At 50.2% G+C, this 25,751-nt stretch overlaps 1 protein-coding gene across 1 annotated transcript in view; it reads right to left on the bottom strand.

Annotated features, from left to right (window-relative positions):
• The window catches only part of HS3ST4 (heparan sulfate-glucosamine 3-sulfotransferase 4), a 43,011-nt gene extending 18,792 nt beyond the window's left edge, over positions 1-24,219 (bottom strand). The window contains exon 1 of the mRNA XM_065733034.1: positions 23,606-24,219. Coding sequence (XP_065589106.1) covers positions 23,606-24,219 — 614 coding nt within the window. The remainder of the gene's footprint in view (positions 1-23,605) is intronic.
• Positions 24,220-25,751: the final 1,532 nt, after the last annotated feature.

Raw genomic sequence — 25,751 nt, forward strand, 5'->3', positions numbered from 1 at the left:
GTGCTCCCGATGTTTAGGCTGAGTCAGCAGCTCGCACACCCCCTGCTGCAGGGCTCTCCTCGACCAGCAGGAGCACAGGGAGCCGCACTCCACACCGCCCTGCTGTGCCCGGCCCGGTGCTGCTGTGTGCCTTGAGCTCCCAGCAGAGCTCCAGGTTTTGCTTTCCTGCTCCCAGGAGAGCAGCAGAGAGGAGCTTTCACCCTACACGGCGAAGGGAAAAAGCAACTTTTAAAAAGTCAATTAGCTCTCTGTCAATTAGCTTACACTGGAGTAGGTAATTACCTTATCACTTACGGTACTCCCACGCTCCTGGAGAAGACAAACATTGCTCCTCCAGTTGCACCACAAATTACTGCCTGGCACTTAACACCCGGCCTCACTGCCATGCTCCCTCTGGGTGCGATGCCCTGGTGGCCTGTCAAACTGAGCACAGAAACAGACCTGAGTTCAGGAGCTCCATCTCCAGAGGCACGCAGCTCCTGCAGCGGGCTCTCCTCACAGCGTGTGCCATGGAGCAATGCATTGCAGGCATCTCAGGACAGAAAATCTCCATAAAATATCTCCATAAAAAGTAAAACAAAATAAAAAGGTTTCACTGTAATCCTATTAATGCATCTTCACACAGGTTGGTATCTCCTGAAGAACACTTCCCATTAAGGAAATCAATTTAGTATTCGACTTTCTTCCTGTGGTGCATATTGAAGTGGGATTTGACAATGATGGAAAACAGATTTGTGTTAAATACTGCCAATAATGTCTCATAGCTCAAGGTTACAGCTTCTTGTGAGCGACAGACGCTCGTAATCCAACACGTTGAAAATACTGCACGCCACTATCAATTATCTGGAGTTATTAGGTTTTAAAATAAACTGCACATCCGGACTCCAGGCCATGTGTTTGTTTTACATTTCCCTGCAGTCGCTTTGCTCCGCTGCAGCTCTCCTGGGGTTGCTCCATGCCACGGCTGTGGGCCCCGCACGGCTCCCAGCGCAGCTCAGCCTTCGTGCTCTGGGCCACCAATTTCAGACCTGAATGGAGTTCCAGACACCAGATTTACAGCCCACAGGTGATTTATTTAGTCCCTTCTGTTCAGCTGAACACAAATTGCAGGGTTTGGATTTACCGGGTTAGTTGGGAATTTCAAACAACTGTTTTTCTTCCTCCGGTTTCTTAGAAGCCCAGAGCAAAGCAGTTTGCTTTGTGTCCTAAATCCCAGCTTTGATGCTTGACAAAAGCTTCCTTTTCTCCAATAAACAGAAATGAAGCTAAATGTTAATAGCTCCTTTTCATTGTCACTTTAGGAAGGTGGCACTGCGGGGGAGTGAGAGGACCTTTCTGAGCATCCTTTTACTTTGAGGCTCAGAAAGCATCCGCTGAAGAAGCCTCTGCCCCATGAGCTCCCAATACCAGGGAGATGCCCAGAGGGAGCAGCTGTGGAGCACTGCTGCCCTGGGATCTGCAGGCTGGAAGCATCCCAGCCTGGCCTAGAGGTGATCACCATCGGGAGCACAACCAAATCTTTTTCAGAACACAAAGGCATTTATTGGTCCTATGAAACCCAGAGTAATAGTGAGCATTCTTGACTTCTATGAGCATTTTATTAAGCAATTACAGATCTACAGACATTTCTCTTCTATAAAGTGTTCCTGCATCAATGGCAACAGCCTGCAAATATTCTAGAGGCATAAACACAGTAATTAATCAGGGTGCTGTAATGGCAAGAAATTAACATACGGAAAACACAGACAGAATATTGGAGAAAGTTTGTTGGCAGCAGCCCATGTTAATCAGAGTATTGCAATCCAGGGAAACGGGGAAACTCAGTGCACGGTGCAGGTCAGAGAGCCCAGCAGGATGCACAGAGTGGGCTTATGGGATTGACAGCCCGAGATCAGGCTTCTATCTCCTAGCATCAGTCACTGAGTGGTTCCTGACGGTGATTCAGTGCTCTGAGTTAAGGCTTGTTCACTCATGGTTCGCATGGCACAGCAGTAATGTTCTCACTGAGATCCTTCTCCCTGGTGAGAGCGTTTGCACCTTGGGCACATGGTCCCTGTGCACCCATCTGCCTCCCAGGTCAGGGATCATCATGCTGGGGCAGTGCTGGGGCTGCACGGGGGCTGCACTGAGCCTCAGGGAAAGTGAGGTGGGAAGGATGATCCTGTTCAAATCACACATCTGCCAGCGACCAGAGCACCATGCAGCCCCACACCAGGGAGGCTGCTGGCAAGGCTGCTTCAGAAGCAAGGTTGCTTCTGAAGGCTGCTGCAAGGCTGCTTCAGAACAGCAGCTGGGCCCCAGCCAGACTCTGAAAGAGCAAGAACTGCAAGGTGAAGGAGTATGATTACCACAAGTCATAAATTCTGTCTCTACAGCAGATTTTCCAAAAATATGGACTCGCCGTAGTAGCGTGAGAGCAGTGCTGTACCTGCTCTGACACCCCCTTAGGATTCCCCTATAGATACAGCAAACCCTCATCACAGATCTCACATTTCTCAGCTGAGGCTCAAGTATATGGTAGGTACCACACCTCTGCCCTACGCAGGGCCACTGCAGCAGTGCTGTGAGTGCTGCACAGAACCTGCTTGCTGCATGCACCATGCACTCTGTGCATCTTTCCAGGTGACAACGTGCGCCCATTGTTATCCCCAGCCTCTTTAAACCAAGAAGTGGGGCAGGCACAGCCAGAGCTCCCTGTGCCTGGTTGTGCCCTGCAGCCATGCAGACTTACAAAGCTCTTCACAGACATTAACCCAAAGGGCTGGGACTTACTCAGCTACTGCCAGCTGCTTCCTCCACTCATCCAGGCGGCTGTGCCCTTCCTGTCCTGATGCTGAAAGCAGAGAATGCATTGTCTGATTTTACAGTAAATGCCAAGAACTCGGTGTAGTAACAAGTGTCACTAACACGTCTTGGAGTGCGACTTGTGCAGCTGCAGTACATGGCAAGGTTACCTCTGTCTGCCACCGCCGGGAAGGCAGCCGTGTGTAGGACACGTCCCCTCGTACGCTGACAGATCATTTGCTCTGAGCGTCCTGTTGCAAACAGATGTCTCTGTGCAACAGAGCAGCCACCCGAATGCAAAAGCAGTTTGTTCCTGGCGCTCCATAAAGATGTTATATTTGTTCCCAGAAGTTAATCTTTAAAGATTTTTAGGGCGATCAATAACCGGCGGATGTATGCAGAGCAGTGTGGAGCTGCATGCGGGAGCACCTCGCTGCCGTCCGGGCACAGAGGTGACGGTGGCTGCACACCGGGCACTGGGGATGCTCTCTGGGGAAGGGAGTGCCTGTGATGCCTTGTGGGCTCCCTGCCCTTGGGGATGCCAGGCACCAGACGCATGTCACTCCTGCGAGTGATTCAGAAACACACCCCAGGTCACAGCAAAGCCCCCTCCCATCCTTCGAGAATTATTTCCATATTCATGAGTCTTATCAGGCTACTCAGGCTGCCGTGCCATGCAAGCAATTGAGAAAAGCAGCACCAAACAAAGACAGATTTTGAAGCCATTGGGGAATCTTTAAAATAGTTCCTCAAAGACTCTTGCATCGCACCTGTCCTGCCTGGTTTAAGCCTCTGTTCCAGCACTACAGGTCCCAGGGCAATGATGCTGTCCCAGCATAGCTGGCACAGAGCTAGCAGTGACACTCAGTGTGCAGCAGTGCCACCAGGACAGGTCCTTGCCCAAGTGAGTGATGCACACCAGTAAAGAGGAACTGGGGCAAACCTGCTGGCGCTGAGCTGTCAGCCCTCTGAGCAGGGCTTCCAGCTCCTGCCTTGAGGAAAGTGAAACATAACACACGCTTAGCAAAGAAAGTGAATTTATAGCCAGCACTGCATAACGAGCAGGTGTTTCCACCAGCAGCTCAAATCAGCAGGATCTGCAGAGGCACTGCTGCTTTGCCAAGGCAGATATAGGGGCTGGGGATGCAGGGAATGGGGGGAATGCTGCCCTACCCAGTCCTGGGTTGTTGTGGCTCTATCAGCCAGAGCAATGCCCACAGCCAATGGGATCCCCTCAACATGCTGCAGTCAGCGCATCGAAGCTCCCTCACAACTTATCTGAACTCTTCCCAGATGGCTTTTATCTTTAAACTACTGTGCAGCAATACAAAAAAAAAAGATGACAATAATTTAAGATCCTCTTTGACTGCAGGCTAATACCAATTTGCCCCATTTGCCAGGGATGTTACTTTCCCTTCTTAACACAGCCTTTGTGATTTTTTCAGCGTTTGCAGATAATCTCTTTCTCCTCATAAATGCAGCCATAAACTTTCCTCATCTGCCCCTCTAAAGTGGCCAGTGAGGACCCAGCAGAATGCTCACAGAGATGAGGTGGGCTTGGGGGCCCTTCAGGAACTGGGTCCACCACTCCTCAAGCTTTAGCAGAGAAGTGAGGCCAAATGCAAAGCAGGGGAGCGTGGATTTCTGCACAGGAAGGGTGCTGCATACCCCAAATCCTGTAGTAGCACTCAGCACGCTGCAGCCCAAGGGGATCCCACTACAGCCCATCGCTCTGCCTTCCTTCTGTATGGTCCCTCAGCCCTCCAGCTCTTGGCAGCAGGAGTTCTCAGTCTCAATTTTCACACTCTTTTGATTGCTAGATGTATTTCCATCCTGGCTCTCTGCAACTGCGGCTGCAGCCTGGAAGGTCTCCATAGGCAACGCTCCTGGCTGGGTATGTGCTGGGAGCAGGTGGCCTCCAGATCCGTGGGACTGCCTGGCGGGATGTCAGCTCCTTCTCCATCTATTTCAGCGCCTGCCCAGCTCGCACTGCTGCTGCTCAGAGCTGTCTGGAAGGAAGAGCTGGTTACAGACCAACAAGGAACGGTTTTCATCTCCTGAAGAGATTTTGAAACATCAAAAGCTCTTCCCACACTGATGAAAGAGCAACATCCTGGAAAACGTTATGAGCTCTCAGCGCATTGTTTGAGGTCTGCAGAAGTGCAGCCATGACAGATTTCAGTCCTACTGGTGCGGTGGTTTGGTTTTTTTTCATATTCTAGGTCTGAAATAAATAAACCTTTACATTTTGACTGACATTTTCAAACCTGTTCAGTAGAGCAGCTGAAAGAAAGCGTTCTGTCAACAATGAAACTTTTCCTCAAAACACTTTAAAATCCAAACATTCATCAAAATCAGCTCTAGTTTGCAAACTGCTCAAGCTTTGACTTAGCGGCTGTTTCCTTCTTGTGGCTAAAGAATGGCTGAGGAACATTCCCAGGTGTCTTTGCTGAAGATTCTGGGAGAGCAAGGGGCTGGCACACATCTCTGATCCTCAGCCAAGTTCTCCAGCACCGGATTAGAAGCATCCTTCTTCCTCTTGCTGGAGCACAGACAAAAACGGCGTGTTCTCATAAAAGCCTCCAGCCATTAGGAAGACAAAATGGTAAAATGTTCAACAAAGTGTGGTCCTCCTGGCTGTGGCTCTGAGTCCCTGGGATATGCTGTGGCAGCTTGGGCATTGCTGACCCTCGTTGTTCTCCACCACCATCAGCAGGTGGGTGCCACCGTGGGAATCTGGGTGCACCATCCTCAGGCACCAACAGATCTTTCCATGTAAGCAACACAACAAAAGCCTCTTCCTCCACACGAGAAGCGGCATCTGGTTTTTCTAGGACTCGCTTGGCTCACTGTAGGTGCCTCCATCCTGCAGATGACAAATCGCCTCCTGAAAGTATGGGCTGCACAGCGTCTCTGGTTGAGATTTCACCCAGAACCACATCCCCAAGAGTTATTATCAGTTTCATTAGATTAATGATTGCAGAACCACCGACAGCATAGCAGATGAGGCATTTACTTTTGCATTCGCGTACAGTAGCAACCAGTTGCATGGTTTTGCTTAAATCAGGACAAGAGACTGACTGGAGACTGACACGGCGAGGAGTGATTTCTTGCTGGCTTTAGCAGCAAGGAGGCAGATTTATGATGCTTAAAAAATACAGACTGGACTGGGAAACGGACAGAAATCTTCTTGGTCTGTGCATAACGACACACACACAGCTTTAACCCCTCACATACTGCGAGCATCTTCCCAGGCTTCTCAGAATTAGGCGGATGGCAGAACCCCCTAACATAATGGGGTGAGGAAAGCAAATTAGAAAACATCCTCTCGCTGCCTGCTCTGTCATCTGTGCTGTTAATAGTCATGAGTAGACCACATGGCGGGCATGCTGAGCTAAAAGGAAGCTAAGAGATTGTTTGTGCCATTAATACATCTCATGATAAATGATGTGTAAAGTTTTACCGCAAGGTCTTAAAGAGGCTGTGAGCAGGAAACACCAGCAGAGGGAATGCCAATTTGGGGAAATGATCCAAGGGCCAATGGGAGGGGCAGGTGAAGGGCTGGGAGCAGCCCAAGCCCAGAGAAGCAAGAGGGGATGTGTCCCCTCCTCCAGGGCCATGCCGTGCTCCAAAGCTGGGCAGGGAGCTTAAAAAATGGGGGGAAAGGGCAGAGAGGGGCAGGGGTGGCACACACAAGCTGCCGAGGTGAAGATTCCCAGAACAGAGAATGAATGCTCTTGCTGTCTCATAAACTCTGTAGAAACATGAAGAGAATTGAGCAAATGACAAAATGGAGATGAATTTTGGGGAGTGGAGAGATTGAATAACGAAACAACGAATCAAAATATGCAGTTTATGCACGGGAAAGATATATCTTGACAAGGACTAATACTTCATGTGAAGCAAATAGCTCACTGGTATCAGATATGCACATTTTAAAAAGTGGTTTTAGGACAAAAGTCCTGGCTTCTCCTGCTCTTCACCAGAGCCCCTGACGAGCACAGCTTCCACCTGCACTCAGCACCACTGAGTGGTGAGTCTCTGCTCACTCCTCCTTCTTTCCTCCCCCATCCCTTCCTGCAGAGGGGCACTGCCCAGCTCTGATTCCAGGCAGTGCAGGCAGTGCAGCACAGAGCAGGGCAGCACAGAGCAGGGCAGCACAGAGCAGGGCAGCACAGAGCAGGGCAGCACAGAGCAGGGCAGGCGGTGCAGGCAGAGTCAATCCTGCCGCAGAGGAACACAGCACACGGAGGGACTTGCAGAACCCACAGACTATGACAGCACTCCCCAGCCACCAGCGTGCCCAAGTCCAGGCTCCTGTCACTCTCACCTTCACGTCTTTGAAGGACTTTGCCACGAGGCAATGAGGATGTGTTTTAGAGAGCACGCTTAGCAGGCTCCCAGCGTGTGCTCTGTGCCAGACCATCTGTTTGTGCTCCCCATCTCTCCTCGCCACAGCCAGAGATTTGCACAATCAAACACATTTCACTGTCACTGGAATCTTCCTACCTGCAATGAGGGCTGTAAGCCTTATCTGCATTTAGGAATTGAGCTAAGCCAGCAGATCCCTGCATATTTTCTCTTTGAAACTATGCTCTGGGAGCGGAGCCACTTTAAAGGAAAGCCCTACATCTCCAGCCTGCAGATAAAGCTTTGCACCATACAAGACATTTCGATGTTTTATGCTAGATTTTGGCATTGCACCAGAAGAGCTCTGAGTTATCTTAAGCTTCATAAATGCAGAGATAAAGCATTAATGGGGAAAGTGTTCCTAAGTCAAGGGTTAGAGACGCACAACAAAAAAGGTTCTTATGGGGTACTCTCCCACCAGCTTTGGTGGGATAAGTGCATGCTTATACTCCCACCCTTGGGGTGGTGCACTCACCAACATTAAGCTGAGGAGCTTATGGAAACCCTACCCAAACCAGGTCACCCTGGCTCCTAAGTATGTAAAAGCATCGAAGAGTAGAAATGCATTTTAGACTACAGTGATTAATTAGGATGATGGATAGGGACACAAATCTGGTTACACTGCTTCCTTTGCACAAACGCAAAAGCTGCTCTGAGTGGAAGGATCCAAGATGTTCAGAACACAGTGCTGCTCCGGATGCTGGCGGCTTGCACAGCAGTGGGGGCTGCAGGATGCGGGCTGTGCATGGAGGGAAGGGACCATCCCAGCAGGGTTGTGTTCCCATGGCCATGGTTAGACTGGTGCCAGCAAACTGGGTCTGCCTTTGCGCCCCACCAGGTGCCCATTTCTGCAGGGGCTGCATGGCCGGAGCTGAACAGCTAAAATAGGCGGTCTGGAAATAATCTTGAAGGAGAAAAGTGAGGCAGCTGCTCAAAGGCTTGTGCCAGCCTGGAGCTGAATCTCACTCAGGGAAAGTGCTGCAGCAAAGGAGACCCCGCATCTGATCAGGGAGCTCCGTCGAGAGCTCGAGTGTTTAACCAGCAATAGCAAAGGAACCTGGAAACAGAAAACAGGAAAGAGCAAACGGCTTTAAACAGTGGAAATGTTCTGCTGTGGAGGAGGAGGACTGAAGAGGGAGGATTAGCCGTTTATAAATACAAGCAGCACTGAGTTAAAAGGCTAATTAGAATAGCAAAAAGAAATACAGCAGCACATTTCAGAGAGTATTTCAACTAACAAAGAGTTTTTCAAATCTGTTTGCAAGAGTGAATATGAGAGAGAAAATTGAATCCCTGTGAAATGGTTTCAAGAATTGGAGGAGGAAAAATGTAATGGCAGCTCTCAGAACACCCGTCAGGATCCTGATGTCTTCATCTGCTGCGAGGGAAGAGTGCAAGGCGACTGCCCCCAGTCCTCGTGTGCTGCGAGGAATGAGAGCTGATAGCAAAGGGTCGGTTTGAAGAGATAAGGCACACAGGGGGCACACAGGGGCTGGGTATCCTTCCTCAAACCGGTGGAAGTGAACAACCTCATTGCTGAGGGTTCTGCTGGAGGTGCACAAGAGCCCATGCAGCCCCTGTGCTCCACAGGTCCCCAGGAATCCCTTGATGAGCACAGTGCACTCCAACTGCTCCCAGCTCACCGGGCACATCCCGCCCTATGCCAGCAGGCAGAGCTGCGTGCCCTCAGCCAGGGGCAGTGTACAGCAGAGTGTCCCAGGGCAGGGATGAGCCAGGGCTCACCTCCTCTGCATGGGCTCCTGGTGATGCTGACTTCAGTACAACACAGTTCCCCAGAGCCCGCTACTCTTGGAGAGGAGGAATCAGCACCCCCAGAGCTCACATGGGGGTAAACAGCTGAGGACAAACTGGATGGCTTATGCTCTGCATCTGGTCGTGATATCACCGGTGGCTGCTTTGACCAAGCCACAGGTCACGATGACATCAGGCCTTAATGGAACAGAAGGGTGACAGCCAGGGATGATTCAGGAGCCAGAGCAGGACAGGTGGTGGCAAGGAGCAGACATGACCCATGTGTGTCTCCTCTCTGCCAGACTGCACCAGGCAGCCATGCACAGTGTGAGGCTGGGGAGCGGGCGGGCTGGCAGGGAGCTCTCTGATATTAAACTAATTGCATTGCCTAGCAAATCATAACAGCAGCTCCGGTAGTTCTCCAAGGATGTGGAGTGGCATTATGAGCATTAATTGACTCAGACTCACACCACACGTTGGCAAGGCAGGCACAGCACAGTCATGCAGTGAGGCAGCAGCAACTCTGGACCCAATGCAGCAGTGCAGGGATAGTGCCCAACTCCAAGGACCTCACTGGCAGAGGAGCAGCTCCCTCATGGGGTGCAATGGAGCCCAGGAGCTCCAGGGCTCTCCTCTAATTACCTATTCCAGCTCCCCACACACTTGCATCCATATTCATGATGACCTCTTGGAACAAACATAAGGCAAAACCACGAGGAGCAGTTTTGCTGATTGGCTGCCACCAGACACGACCCCTGTCCTGCCCTCATCACCTCTGCACTCCTCTCCTGGTGCACCTGCTCAGGGCTGTCAGCAGCCTTGTGTTGGGCAGCCCCAGAACATGGAGCAGTCCAGGCATGAGCAGCCCTATGGAAGCCGGAGCCAGCAGGCGGGTCCCAGTTCTCCCCACACTGAGACACACAGGCTGTATTCAGCAATGTTCCCTCTCTCCTGGAGGACCTGTGCTGTCCACTCTGCAAAAGCCACTCTTTACTAAAAAACAACTCCTTGGTGTGGGCAGCAGGATGGCAGTGGTGGATGGTGCCCAGAAACAGAGAGCTGCTCTCCAAGCAACAGCAATGGGTACCATTTTGCACCACTGCACCACACTGCTCCCTCGGCTCTGCCTGGCCGAGGCTGCCCGGCCCCCAAGGGTCCCTCCCTCTCCAGCAGCCAGTGATAGAAGCCCTGTGCCAGGTCCAAGCTGGCCACTGTCTTAATCCTCAAGCTGAGAATGTTTGGAGATTATGAGGCTCCGACCCCACACTCTCGTCCGGTCCGACTCTACTTGGGGCATCTGCCACAGCTGTTGCCACAAAGCAGGATCCTGGGCTGAGGGACCCCACCCCTCAGTGACATTTGGTGCGGACCCTCATTCAGTGCACTGCTCTGGGCACTGCCATCACTCCAGCACAGGAGGATTTTGTTCAGAGCGTGGATGGCTGCAGCGAATGTCAGCTTTAATAGCACACTTCACCTTAGCTGGACGAAGAACCACTTTGCCCTGTGGCAAAGCCACTGCAGCCGAGCTGCAGATGCTCACCAGGTCAAACCTGGCCATTTGCAATTCACACTACCTTAACATGGGAAAGAAACAGTTATTTCCCCTAATTACATGTTAAATGCCAAATAAATGCCCTATCTTGTATGGTAATTGTAATGTCACTGAGTGATTAATGCCTGCTCTACAAGCCGAGAATCCACACATTTGCAAACTGCAATGACCCAGCTCTGTTGTGTTAGAACTGTCAGGGACTCTAACGGGCTCTGCTACGCTAATGCAGGGAGCAATCTGGGTTTGCCAGAAAACTTTTGCAGCAGGACACAAGCTTACGAGAGACATCTGTTCTGCAGCAGTGCCAGGAGCTGCAGCTCTGCTCGATCCAAGACCTGCCCCCCAGCTGGGTGCAACCTGGTGCTGGGCTGCGCTGTGCAGCTGCGTTGAGTGATGAACCTGGCCACAGGCACGCAGCAGGCCGTGGGACTGCCAGGCAGGAGCTCAGGGCAGCCCAAAGTGCAGCACAGGACATCTTGGCTTCTTCCGCACCCTCAGGGTGTCCCAGCACAGACGCTCCATGCAGCTGCTCCTGCCACAGCCAAGTGAAACATCACAGCGCTGATCAATAGGAGGCTGAACATTAACATTGATTCTCCAGACGACCTCACATTCCAGTGCCCCGACCCTGATGATCTCCACAACTTTCCATTACGACTGGTAAACAAGGATGCTGTGCTGTGTGCACACGGGGTCGGGCTCCCTGCATCGTGCTGTGGAACCTGGGGCCGATCCGCACGCCGCCGCCAGCTCCTTTCCACTTGGATCTGCACATATACGAGGATCTCGAATGGTGACACCTGCTAATTACATTGTAGAAAATAACAAAAGGAAATTCTAGAGAAAAGCTCCGCATTTCGCCTTCCTCCCCACATCTATGCTGTGGTGATTTCTTTTCTGCTATGTTTTTTTTTAGAGAAATAAGCTTTTATGCATTAAAAAACTCCCCGGTGCAGCTGGTACAAATGCAGCGTAACCTTGAATTATACGTACCAGGGCTGGCTTTCATTATTTATTAGCAAGATCAATTAGAATATTCTGTTTGCAGAAGAATATAATCCAATATGTACTTCAAGCACTAACAGCTAAATATATGCTTATTTAAAAATCAATCTAAAAGTCAAGGTTTCCTTTGTAAATCCTTACTGCCGATTAAAAAGAAAAAGCTCTGAGTGTTACCACCTGCTGGATACCGCAGACTCAAGGAGACAGTTATACATTTTAAAACATCTCCAATGGGAATTGATTGTAAGAAGCAAACAATTGCAGCAATCCTGGCGGGGTGGGCATGGGGCAGGCGCGAGGCTGTGGGATGGTGCCCCGTGCCCGGAGCAGCTCTCCCAGCAGAGGTTCATTTTTCATCGACTCGCCTGGGTTGACACGCAGCCAAGGCAGCAGCCTGGAAGCCCGGACCTGCACGCTGCAGTGTCCTCTCCTCTCTCCACAAGGAGCAGGTCTCTAAGATTAATTGTCATGTATTATTTATTGACCTCGGCCGTGACCTTGGTGTGGAGTTGCTTCTTCAGTGCTGTTCAGTGTGCGGGGCTGCAAGGACCCAGCGCCCGGTGCTCCCCTGCTGCCCGCCCCCAGCACTGCCTTCGTTCCCCCCCCAACCGGGAGCAGCAAGCTGCCAGGTTCTCCTTCTTCCTTAAGCTCCTTCTTTCTCGTCTTTTATTTCTAAATCTTATCTCCAGGTAAAGAGGGTATTTGATGGGATCAAAAGGTGACCTTTAACAAGGTTAGCAGAGCCTCAAATAATACCCTGTGAGTTCACGCACACTCGAGCATTAAAGGGAATGGTCCTCTGATCTCTGGTTCCTCAGTGGAAAAGTTGTTTCACAAAGATCTCTGCTGAAAGTCCATGCAGAGCATTGAGAAAACTTTCTTAAAAAAAAAAACAAAAAAAACAACACTGAGCGTTGAGCACATTTCGTCCTCCAGCTTCTGAGGAGCGATCATTAAAACTTCAGAGGTGTTTCTGTTAGCAGCTCCCACGCTCCCACCAGTTTCCAGGGCCTTGGCTGCTGAACACAGAATCATAGAATAATTCAGGCTGGAAAGACCATCCAGTCCAACCGTTCACCTACCACCTACTACACCCTAACCCTTGTCTCTAAGTACCACATCTGCCCTCAAATTTCTCCAGACACGGTGATGCCACCAACTCCCTGGGCAGCCCGTGCCTGTGCCTGATCCCTCTTTCAGTTTCAATTCTTCCCAATATCCAACCTGTTGCAATATCTAACATCTCGTATCCTTCACTCATCTGATCACAGTCCCCCAGTGCACCTTTGAGAGATGCATCCCCCACTGCTGAGCGTGAGAACCCACCATCCCACCACCAGCCTCATCCTGTGTGTCCATCCCAGGGGACCGCCAAGACCAGCCCTGCCAACTGGCAGCAAAGGGGTTAAAAGGCCTCACTGCCCCTTCTAGATCTGGGCTGCACTTGTTTGCAGGCTGAATTTCCCAGCAGTCATGGCTTTTTACTAGCGGATCTGCTGTAGAACCATGTTGTTATAGATTGCAAGTTCCTTAAAGGTCAGATAACACAATACAATTGAATCATATTAGCCAGCATACCGACTTGGTATTTTACAAAGAAAACCCATAAAGCTGATTGTTTGTTGCAGAGAAACATAGGTTGTATAATAAAGTCAGCGTAATTGTCTCCAGAAACAAACAATCAGTTTAGGAGGAAAAAAACTCGCTGTAATTGTGGGTCGTCGTGCAGCTGCTGTCAGAGCGGTGCATGGGCGAATATCGAGTGCGGATATTGCGAGTATATATTTTACAATTTAGGTTACAGTATCTAAATGCATTGCAGAAGACCTAGTAGGGAAATAAACAATTTCCAAGTGTATTGTTGAGAGACAAATATTCAATACTTCATTTAATGTATGGTTTGCAGTTAGCGGTTAATCTAAGACAATGCAGAGCAAGCCATGTTTCACACTGCTATTAAGGAAATGCAGAATTGATTGTGAGAATGATTGAAGACTTCTAAAGAGCACAATTCCCAGGTCGGTGATGACCCCTCCTTTTTTTTTCTAATTTGTCTGTAATCTACTCAGACAAATCCTTTTATCACGTTTACTTCCTTTCCAAGTTACAACCCGTGTGATTAATTACTTAACTTTGCAGTCCTGCTTACCCCGCTGGACTCTCTAATTTTTCTTCCTTTTAAAAGAGTTTCCCTCCCCAAATAGACATATTTCCTTTCTGAGCTCCCGGACTCCGTTCTGTTCAGACTTGTCGTTAATGACCCATCACATCAGCCTACAGCAGAGCTCCCCCAGCTGCCAGCAGACTTCGGTTCCCCATTACACCGGAGTGTGGGGCTCCCCCTGCCCCAGCAGAACCTCCCCATGGGGAGATGGGAGGGGAAAGCACCCACTTCCCCCAGAGCAGCCCGACTCACCACTCATGCAGTGCTTCTCAGCCCTCCGTGGGCCTGGAAATTCTCTTTTGCTTTTAGATTTAATCTCATAATGAAAAAGGAATTGGAACCAGTGCAACTGTTTGAGACTATCCTAGTCACAGAAAGAAGAGGAATACACAAAGCCCCGTCTTTCATCCATCCCCAACAAGTCTGATGGCAGCGATGTGGAGCACACAGCCTGCGCCGGGCAGACACTGACCTGCCTTCCCACAGCACGCCATTGTGTCCCAGCCAAGAGCAGCAAAACACACGTGAAAAAGCAATTAGATTTAAATCTGGTTTCCTCTTCCTACCTTGCCTTCCTCTTTTCTCTACTTAGATGCTCCTCAGTGTTGTAACTAATATGATTTGTGTTTAGCACAGTGTGAAACAAGGATGATTTATGGGTCTGTTAACACCACACAGCTACCTGACGCCATCGCAGATCCTGAAAGGGCACTCCAAGAGCAGATTGCTAAGAGAATTCTGGCACTCTGTATAATTATTTATAAACCCAGCCCACATAATCACCACTATTCCGACTCTCACAACATTTGTGTGCTTTCCTTACGCCGTGTTGTGCATTTGGGGGAGAAAATACCACTCGTATCCTGGCCCCAGCCCCAGCACAGCGCGCACCCAGCCACGGCGGAGCGACAGTTCAATAAACTGGGACGCTGGATTTAAATTGATGTTTCAGCTCAGATTAACTTGTGCCTTAGCTAAAATAAACGTGGTACAGCCTCTGCATTTCATTACCAACAGCCGAGGCAAAGGTTCTGCGTGCTTAGGAACTGAGCAGAAACAATTCCTCCAATGTTTCCAACAGACCAACACGCCCAGAGCTACTTGGGCAACTCGGATGCCAAAGTCATCTCGAAAATCTCTGGGATTGGTCCAATTTTACCCACAGCTTTGAGACTAACTCCGTCAGTGAGGATCCCGTGCCTCACACGAGCAAATGCCCTTCATTAATTCTTAATGCTGCCCCAAGTGCATCCAGCATCCTCACTTGGCAGCCCTCCCCCTGCAGAGGGGCAGGCAGTGAGCACGGCCCCCTCCTTTCCTCTAACGTATAACAAGAAGCCAAATGAAATAATGAAACAAACTCATTTTAATGCCACAGAGGGAATTGTTTTATTGCTAAAGCAGCAAATAGAACTAATTGAATCTGCTGGAAAAAAAAATGGAGAGAAGGAAAGGAAAGGATAGGTCCAGTGCACAGACAGAAAGGGCGAATTGGGGTCTGAATATTCATGGGCCTGGAAACTGCAAATCCTTGAATGCAAAATATCTTCATAACTGATAATACTGCCACAGGCAATGCGTGCATAGTGCTCGGAGAGAGGAAGTCTAGAATGTTTGCATTTACAATTTTTACTTTTTCTGAATTAATATTATGGAGGAATTTCTCTGGTTCATTAAACTGCTTCGCACCTCCCTGGTAAAACAGCAGGCTGATGTCCCAGCACCATAGGCTGGGTTCAGTGCTCACCTTTGGCCAATGTGCAACTGGGCTGGAGCCAGCACCCATGCACCCCACACCACACCCAAACACTGTGTCCCCACACTGTGTCCCAGACCCACATCCCCACATCAAGTCTCAGCCCCAAGGCCCCGTCCCACTGCCCAGGGGCAGGCAGGCTGCTTGCTGAGCCTGTCCCACAGGCTGCTCCTCCCGAACCATTCCCATTTCACAGGCAGCAGCTAAACCTGCCACAAGCTTTTAAACTCTCTATTTTCAGTGAACCTTAATTTTTAGTGAACCTTAATTTTCAGTGGCGACATATATATAAATGTAGGGGTTTTGCATTTTAATTAAGGCAGCATTCGTGTTCTTCATTACAACACTAAGTCAGGCAGCAAGAAACACCAAGGATATAAATCCTGTTAATGAAGAAGGAACTACGCAGTCTGCGCTGTACATTTAAGCACAGGGGCACCAACATACAAAATGACTGCTACACAACGTGCTAGAGAAGGGCTGGGCTAGAAATGCAATTTGTGTCCGTTCATAAAGCACCACTGAAATTGCAGGACACAAATCTGCATCCCAGATAAACCTGTTCAGATTTTCTTAGTTGCCCAGACCATGGTAGAGACATGGGTGGTCTCCAGAGACAACCACAGCCCAGGTTTCAGAATATTACATGGGAAAGAGGTAATAATAAAGCACCTTGAGGTACCTTCACCAGCAGTGGCTCGAGCAGAACAGTCTGTAATGATCTAATAACACATTTCCCCTGCTGCCATTCCAGCCTCAAGAAATCCAGGGTAGTTGGAGCCTTAAATCCATGCCAGTCTTCCTTTGTCATTAATTGTTAGGTTATTTGTATTACACACTTTACATACCGAGTAGACTCCAATTTCATGGTGGACTAGATTGCAGAAATGCCTCTTTTAATCTCTTTAATTCTAAAGTAGTTCCAAACTTTAATATTTTTAATGGAGTATGCGTTTACTCACATCGAACAATATCACCACAATTTAGGAGCAATAAAAGTCAAGCTACTGCCAGTATGATAAGCTTGCTGCTTTATTTCCAAAGTTCAATCAGTTAACCTAGGAGAGCAATAGCTTTCCTACAATGAGTAACGATGCAGAATAATATTTAGATAGAGATAAACCCTTTTTGCATAGGAAATTGCATTACGATTTGCTGGGTCTTAGAAATTTTCAGCTAAATGTGTTAGTTTACCAATGAAGTTATTGCCTCAGGCATTTTTCCACTGCACTTTGATTTCTGGGGGGGGGGGTTTCCAGAGGATTTGGAGCTGAGTAAGGAACCTTTATTAATCTTGATGTAGGCATGTGCAGCACACCCAGCAGCACAACCACACTCCCTCCTCCCACGTTGATCCACACGCAGCAGTAACCAAGGAGCAGCCAAGGGGAAGAGCAGCCCAAGACTCTTGCCACATGGAAAAGGCCAGACCCAGACCATCAATCCAGGTGTAGAGTGGGTGCTCTTTTTTTGGGGATGGCACAAAATGCTTCCAGAGGATTTCCAGGCCCCTCCGTTTGGTGTCTGCTCACTCCTCAGAGCCCCTGAGCCCAGAGCCCAGCCTGCCCAGTGCAGCCCCCTGGCCCTGCTGGCCCCCGCACGGTGGTGGGAGCTGATGATCTGGGATTTGTGCTCTCCAAATGAATAGATGAGAAATGAGCTGGGAGGTGCAAGTGCTGACAGTGCAGGCAAGCAGCGGTAGAATCAATGTTCATGCTCCCTGGGGGAAGGACCAAGGAGGAGGAACCAAAGGCCAATTAAAGACCTCCAGCAGCAACGACTTCAGGATCCATGGTCTGTCATCGGCCCCTCATGAGTCAGCACTTAGGATAGAAAAGGCTTGGTGTATCTTTAAACGAGTGGGACTGAAGCTGAGAAATTCCTCATTAATGGCTTGCCCAAGTGGTGCAGCCCTGTACCCATAAGTAGCCTCCTCCGTGCCACTTCCCTCAGCCAGGAGCTCCCAAATCTGGGGAGCAGCTGGCCAGAGGAGCCCTGACCCCTCTTGGAGCCCCTGCCCCCAGCTTACGCATATGTTTTTGTCTTTTCCTCAACTGGGTGATCTCAGTTTGTGCTGTCAGCTGCTGAATCCGAATGCGAATTTAACACACACTCCTGACTCTGACGTTAGCTCTCCATGAGCGTGCTAGCTTGCTCAGCTTAATTATATGAATGTCCATCAAGAGCAAACACAGAAAGGGCAGAGCTGAGGCTAAAATAAAGTTATTTGCAGATGTGGATGAACACTAATAGAAAGTATATTATATTACTGCACCCATCTCAATGCAAGATGAAAGCATATATTCTCTAAAACAAAGGAGAGCTACAAATTCAGGCTACCAGAGCTACTCATAACCAAAATGATTGCCTGCTAATAAAGGAAGGGTCTAAGTCTACTCCAGTCTGGCTCTGAAGGGAATGGAAATCAGATTTTTGCCCAAAATGTGACACAGCGATCACTATAATACAAAATAAGGTCTGGCAGATGGAGCTATTTTTATCTGAAATTGGTGCTGTTCAGTAGGTTGGTGGCTCTAACTGATGTCCCTTCACTATTTCCTCTGACCTCAGCTGCCCTTCCTCAGTTTCTTCGTGGTGCTGATGGAATCAGGCCAGGCAGACTCTGGGATACCCGGGAGGACCTCGCATTACTTAGCTGGGAAATCAATTGCGAATTTTGCATCCACCCTCAGCGTTTGGCCTGTTTATATTGCCAAATAAATTCTTTAAAGAAGTACTGTACTTCACAGGAGAGCTTGTCAAGGTAAATACCTTCATTTACATAAAATGTGACTAGCAATTGAAATGTTAAAGCCATAAAGAGCAAGTTTATGATCCATCCTTGATGCTTGGATGTATAATATGACAAGGGGGAAAATAGTGCGCCTTGCAACATTTACTAAATTGGTGTGTTGACTCTGGGGATGAAAATGGGAGATCTGAAAACACTGGTAGTTTTTCCATAAATAGGAATCCTTCCCACAGCCTTCAGACACATGGCTTTTAAATACTCTAGCTCAGTCTGGAAGCAGTAGTTACCCAAACAAACCTATCAACCAAACACCCAACCACCTAACAACCCAACCAATGACCCAACCAGTCACCCATTGACCCAGCCCATCAGCCACCCAAACCAGAGCTGCACCAGCCCCATAGGGCCACGCAGGCAGCAGAGCCCTGGCCTCTTGCAGTGAGGTCCCCAGTTCCTCTCTGAGGCTGAGATGACTCTTGTATTTAGGCTTTTATCTAAACTTCTTGAAAGGGATTGGAAGCCAATTTAAACCACTTCAAATTCTAACTAATATATATATATTTTAAAGTGAATAAAAGGATAAAATGGACTGCTGCCTTACTTACATACCACAGTGAAATTATAATACCCACATTTAACGCTCTGGAAAGTTTGATGGTGCATGTTCTTTACCTGAACTCAGCACTAACATTTCAGCCATTCATTCACACTCTTACCCTTCTCAATTCATTGAAACCACTTCAAGCAAAAATCATTTGAAAGAAATTACCTCTGTGTATTGCACCATGAGCAGTGAGAAATGTCCCACATGAGCCTCTCCAGCCCCCAAAGCAATAAAATTTCTGCTGAAGTGCATGATATAATAACTCAGGGAAAAGAAGTCCCCATGACAACAAGAGGTAAGAGAAATCCATGAAAAGCAAAGGACTCAAACCTCTCTCAATACATGGTGTCACCAATTTGTACTGGAATTTTTTCTTTGAAAATCAAAAGGCTTTGTCCACAACTTTCTCTGAGAACCTGTTGTTCCTTCACCGCCAGTCGGTGCTTCTAACTGAGCAGAACAAGCCTCAGTAAATCAAAAAAACGAGCCGGGGTCAGACTCATCATTTAAACCCATGAATACAACCAACTGACTCTTCGCCTTTCTCTTTTCCAAGGCGGCTGTTTTTCCCAAGGCCTATTTTTGGATTTTCTGTAGTGTCTACATGCTTGAGTGATACTGCATTCACACACAGAGCGAAGCTCACAAACTTTGACACTACAAATAACACTTAAACCATTAGAAGCAAAGCACTGTAGCATTTACTTAAGTGGATTATTGAGCAAAATCCTACAGAAAGTATGTGCTTGAAGACATAGTGTAATAGTGAGATTATTGCAGGCTCCCTGTGTGCTCTAAGCAATGGTCCAAAAGCCACCAAGCCCCACTGCTGCTTTGCCCAGCAGCAGGAGGCTGTGGCCACCCAGGACTCCAATGGCTGTGCTTCCTGCAGCAATCCCCTGCCTGCGTGTTGTCCTCACACTCATCTCACGCTCTTTGCAACAATGAGCGAGCACAGTGTGGAGAGGCACAGGGTGCTGAAAGCCACCGCCATTCCCATGGCTACAATCAAGTAGCCTGTGGTTAACCATCATCAGGTGATAAAATGCTGCAAAGAAGCCTGATTCATTCCTGCATCCCAAGCATTGATCTGAAACCGAGTGAAAAGGCTTGGAGAAAAATGCTGGCCAGGGAGGCTGATGTGGGCTCCCCTGGCACTGCACTCAGGGAAGGGGCAGAGCTGTGTGGGTCTGGTACACGGCAGCTCTGAGTGTAAAAGAAATCCCACACCTGCTGCTACAGTAACCTCTTCCCAACCTCCAGAAGGGAGAATGCAGGGACAGCCTCAGAACAGCCTGGTCCTGTGTTCACGACCATCAGCCCACAAGCCAACCAAAATCCCTGTGCCGGCCTTACAGCGTCTGGATGCGGGTGCTGGCTGAAGGTCAGTGGTACATGGGAGTGCTTGCACTGCATGGAAGACTTCAGCAAGGAAAAGCAATGCAAAGGTAGGACCTAACCCACACCAAAATGTTTGAAAGGTGAAGAGAACAAGGTATTGGAAGAGCTGTGTTACATGGAAACGCTCCTGCAGTCTTCAACCCAATATATTGGATCCACAGAGGTGGGAGGGCAGCTGAGTCACTACATTTCAGCAAAAGCCAACTCACAGCAGGTCCAGGAAAAAAATCAATACCTTTTCCCCAAGTTACCAGAAGTGCAGAGGGCACAGTCCACTAGGAAGGTGTTTTACAGAGATATACAGCAGTTACCAGCAATGCCTGTTGTTAGAAAAAAAACAATCTGTCCTTCCACTGTAGGTGTTCCTATAGTGCCCATCAGCACAGAGCTGATGGAAGTGGTTTGGTTTTCAGAATACCCTGTGCTCCTGGCCATGGTTTGCATTACTTACACCAAGGCAGTGGCACACAGAGCAACACACAGATCTGACCGTTACCAAGAACACTTGGAAAAAAAAAGAAAGAAAATACAAACCAGACAGGCCGTGAAAATAGCATTAGACATGCAAACTGTTTCACTGCTTGTCATAGTGAGTGCTCCCTGCAGTGGCTGCAGCAGGACCGCTGCGTGTATAACTCTATGCCCATGTAACTGCTCAGCACGCGGGGGCCTGGGGCAGAGCACCAGCAACGTGGTCTGATTGTGGAGACATTGCCACAGCTGAAGGCTTGGCCAACAGTGGGCATGTATATGCAGAACTTAACTCCTGGAATGAGCTTTTGGAATAATTTTCAAATCAGTGGACTCAGATCTCTGTTCAACGCTCTCCTTGCATTATGGAGATCATGTTTTTGTTAAATCGACACACTTGTTTTCAAAATACAGTTCCAAGTCCTCAATCATCTGCTAAAACACCAGATGTCAAGTCAGCCTTCAAAGCACGAATGGACAGAATGGAACCACCTCCCCTTCCCAAGCCCACAGGTGCTGGGCTGTCCCACTCATCCCAGAGAGCAGCTGAGATGCTGCAAGTGCTCAGACTTACAGCTTTGGTCACTTGCACGAGAAGAGCAACAGTTAAGTGTCTTCTGTTCAGGTTCCTTCTCCCTACCCAGGTGCTGGGTCCCTAGGAAATTATCCACAGAAGCTAACACACATCATGATGTGTTGGGTACAGCTTAAGGAGAGCTCCATCACTGAGCCTGTCCTTCAGACAGCCAGGCACACATCACAGCCACTGAACAACCCTGGCAGCACAGAGCAGGGCGACCTGACACCCAGCTCCCACCAGCACGTGGAGCTGCTCCTCCCCATAGCTCTGCTGGGCAATGGGTTATGTGCTCAGCAGTCAACAACAAAGCAAGGAACTCAGACTGCTATGTCCTTATTTCACTGCAGAAGTAAAAATAAACTTGACCACATGAAAAACTAACAGCTTACCATTTGTAAAAGGAAGTGTTATGTGCAAGATGTAAACAAGCGATAAAAGTCACTGTAAGGAGATGTTGGTATAAACACTTCAGTGGTTGCTTTTATTTATTTTTTTTTAATAAAAAGAAAACAGAAATTTCTGTGGATAGGAAAACTCCTCAGTTCCTTGGGCAGGGAGCAGTCAGCCCGCTGAGTGCACCCGGTTCATCTCAGCTCAGGGCAGGAAGCATTCCCTGTGGGTGCATGTGCTGCTGTGCCCCCACTGTGTGTTGTGTGATGCACTGCCCTGCTCCTGCTCAGCTGCAAAGCTCCTCAGAGAAAGGAGAACGGTGCTTGGGATGGGCAGGTGGAAGACAGCTTTAGGTTAAAATATCGGGGCAAATGCTCAGGGCCACAGTGATAATTAAGCAGCAAAGTAATTTATTTATCCCATGACCAGAGAATCTATCCTCCATCCTACTATGCCCAGGACCTCACAAATCAGTCCTGACCCAATCTTTTCTTCATCTCACACCTCCTGCCAGCGCAGCATATCACCAGCACCAGGAACCAGCTGGGCTGGCCACAGAGCTACTGCAGGGATGAAAAATTTCACAGCACTTTTCTGCAAATGAAAACCCGCGTGTGCTGTTTGCTCCAGGAGAGCAGTTCCATCCCCTCTCCAACCCTTTTTGTTCAGCATGATTTTCTAGATGAAAAAGCAGCTTGTCATATCCTCTACTTGATCTTCTTTACCCATTTTGAATAAAACCAAACCCATTTATTTCTATGCCACTCTTCAGCCTCTTCCAGAAAATTTGCTGAACTTATTTATTGAGGCAAAGCTTTCCTACAGGGAAAAAAAAAAACAAACAGTAAAAAAGAGACCGTATCTGAAATAATTTGGCTTAAGTGTATAAATAAAATAGTGGCAGTCAATCCTTTACTCCTTCCCTGAGTTGGTACAGCATTCCAAAAAGAGACAAATGTACTTTCGCAGCACTGATCTCCACTTTATTGAGTCCCCCAAGAAAATCCCTCCGTATTTTGACAAAGCCAAGTGGATGCTATACCGAATGGATGTTGCCAAGACTTTGCTTTCACAATATCCACATGAAGTTGCCTAAAGTTCCTCAGATTTATGTAATGTTATCATAAAAACAGTGTGTGCTACTTCAATAAAGAGTGCCCAGGTAAGACATGCAGTAACCAACTTGCTGCACCAGTTTTTCCTTAATTTTCAGAGCGCATGTGTAACAAAAACACAGAACCCATCTGCTTAGCCACAGTTTCTTGGAATGAAACTAGTATCGGTTTCTTGCAACTATAAGCTGAAGAACCACACTAGCTCGCAAGCTACACTAACACCCTGCATGCTTTTTGGTTTGAGATCAAAGAGAGAAAAAGGAAGAGAAACAGCAACCAAGGGGAAAAATCACCACCTCCAACCCCTGAGCCAGCACAACTCGTTGCTCTGCTACACCTGCACTCAGCCCTTCCTCGCTGCGGTTCAGGATTTTCTAACAGTCAGAACTCTCAGTATGAGAGTCTCTTAAAATGTTACACTATGTCAAACGCTCGGATTTTGAGATTTCTAATTAAATCTTGTAATGAAAAAAAAAAAGAAAAGAAAAAGAAAAAGAAAAAGAAACCATCAAAAACTTTCCGACGTAGAACTTGTTGAATAAGGAGTAAATCGCTAAGAAAGCAGAGCGAACCCCGCAACTGGTGCGACAGAAGCATCCTTCTCCACCTGAAACCCCACAGCATCACCCGGAACAACGTGCTCCCTTCCCTCTTTCAGCGGTCGTTAATTTCTGACCCATTCGGGCGCTGTGCAGCCGAACCGCCGCGCTCAGCCCAGCGCCCAGCAGCAGCCGGGGACGGCTCCGCACCCATCGGAGCACCGCGCTGTACCACCGCGGCTGCAGGAGAGCCGGCCCCGGCCCCTCCCGCCCCACCGGGACCTCTGAGCTCCCCCAGCCCCTCCCGGCGGGGCTCCGCGCGCTCACCTGTACCACTGCAGCCCTTTCTCGTAGTTACGGTCGAAGAAGTGGGGCTCGGTGCCCACAGCCCTCACGTCGGGGTGCGCGCGGATGGCCTCCAGCAGCGCCCGCGTCCCGCCCTTCTTCACCCCGATGATGAGCGCCTGCGGCAGCCGCTTCTCGCCGTAGTCCGGCGTGGTGCCGCGGCTCCCGGCGCGGCTCAGCTCCTCGTCCGTGGTGCTCGACTCCTGCGGGTCCCTCTCGAAGGCTCCGCTCTGCGCCGCGATCACCTCCCCGGGGGCCAGCGGCGACCGCGTCCAGGCTCCCGCGTCCCGGCTGCCGTTGGAGGCCCGCGGCGGAGCGGCGGAGGCGCTGGGGGCAGCGGCGCTGCCGGGCGGGCCGGGAGGGGAGCGCGGGGCCGCCGTGCCCGGGAGCGCGACCGGGGAGCGCGGGGCGCCGGGGACCGCCGTGGCGGGGAGCGCGGCCGGGGAGCGCAGGGCGGCCGGGCCCGCGCCCCCCATCAGGCTGTAGCACAGGTAGGTGAGGCAGAGCGAGAGGCTGCACATGCAGAGCAGCTTCCGCGCCGGGGGCACCTTAGAGCCGCGCCCGCCCGGCACCCCCGGCTGCACGGGGGGGGCCATGGCTGCTCCCCGCTCCTCGCCCAGGGCAGCGGGCGCACATGGTGTCAGCCGCCTCCCGGCCGCCCCGGCCGCATGGGGCGCCGCTGCCCCCCCGCCCCGCCGCCGCCGGGGGGGAGCCCCGCATGGCACGCTCGGCGCCGGCCCCCGCCGGGCACCGGGGCGCGCCTGGGGCTCAGCGCCGCCGGCTCCGCGCCGTCGCCTCCCGAGTTCCTGCCGCGAAACTTTGTGCCGGGTGGGAGGCGGGAGCGCGCTCCCGGCGCGGGGAGGGCCCGCCCCCGCCCCCGGCCGCGGTGCAGAGCGCGGGGAGCGCGCCGGGCCCCGCCGAGCGCCGCGCCGGCAGCGCCGGGAGCACCGGGGACAGCGCCGGGAAGGGCTCAACCGCGGGCAGCGCTCCGCAGCGCCCGCCCCGGCCGGGTCCGGCTCTGGGGGTCCGCGGCCCCGCGCCCCGCCCTCCCCGTTTGCTCCCCCCGCGCTCAGCGCCCGCTGCCCTCTGCACCGCCTGCTCTGTTGCTCAGCAGAAAGCAGCCCAGTGCCCCCAGCCCACGGCTCCCGTACAGCTCCTCCAGCTCCCCACCGACGAGCACCCCAAAGAGGTCCCCCGGGAGTCTCTGCTCCTGCTGCAGTGTGCAGTGGGGTCAGGGACCCCCAGCTCTGTCTCTCTGCAGATGGGGAGTGGAGCACGCAGATTCCATCATCTCAGTGGAGCTTGAGAGGTGGGCTGCAGCCCACGAGCAGGGGCTGATAGCTGCTGTGCTGGTGGAGCAGATCTGAGGGCCCCTCTCAATGTATTGGACTCACAGCATGGGGACCAAGAGCTTAGTTTGGCTGCAGCACATGCTGCTCTGGGAGCCCTGAAACAGGCAGTGTCCAAGAGCCTCCTCCGGCAACTCTCCGGAGCAGCCACCATCTCTTGCCAGCTTCTCATTCCAACGTTTCTCCCCTCCAGCTCTTAGCTTCAGCACTCCTCACAGAAGAAGCTGCACATCGACTCAACCCCAGGGCCACCTCCAGCTGCTGAGCACATGCTGGAGAAGCGCAGAGCACATGCCCAGCCCCGTGTGACCACAGTGCTGGGAGCCTCATTCTGCCATGCCCACCCCCTGCAGGGAGCTCCCGGCCGGCTTTGAATCTCTGTTACTTTGTGATGCTCAACTGGGAGCACCTCTGAGCAAATGCCATTGGAATCTCAGCTGAGCAGGATCTCACGGCAAAAGCAACAATTGAAAAAAATATTGATTGCCAATATTAACCAGATACTGAGCGCTGAGAAAAATTATTCATCAAATAAGATGAAGAGCACTGACTTTCCCCATAATGAACAAAAGCTCAATGCTGCTCTCAGCTGGACATGTGTTCTCTCTGTGCAGCTCCAGTTCTGATAGAGATTATTCCTTTATAATATATTTTTTATGGTACTCATGAGACCTCTGAAATGCAGCGCCTTGTGTCCTGTAAATCATTTCCTGTAACTAGTGGATTCCTTTTCAACTGCATTACAGTAATGTGAATGCTGAGGGACTAACCTGAACTGA

The sequence above is a fragment of the Cyrtonyx montezumae genome, unplaced genomic scaffold (assembly GCF_038088225.1).
Source record: "Cyrtonyx montezumae isolate F1298 unplaced genomic scaffold, pur_monq_1.0 scaffold_16, whole genome shotgun sequence".
Classification (NCBI taxonomy): domain Eukaryota; kingdom Metazoa; phylum Chordata; class Aves; order Galliformes; family Odontophoridae; genus Cyrtonyx; species Cyrtonyx montezumae.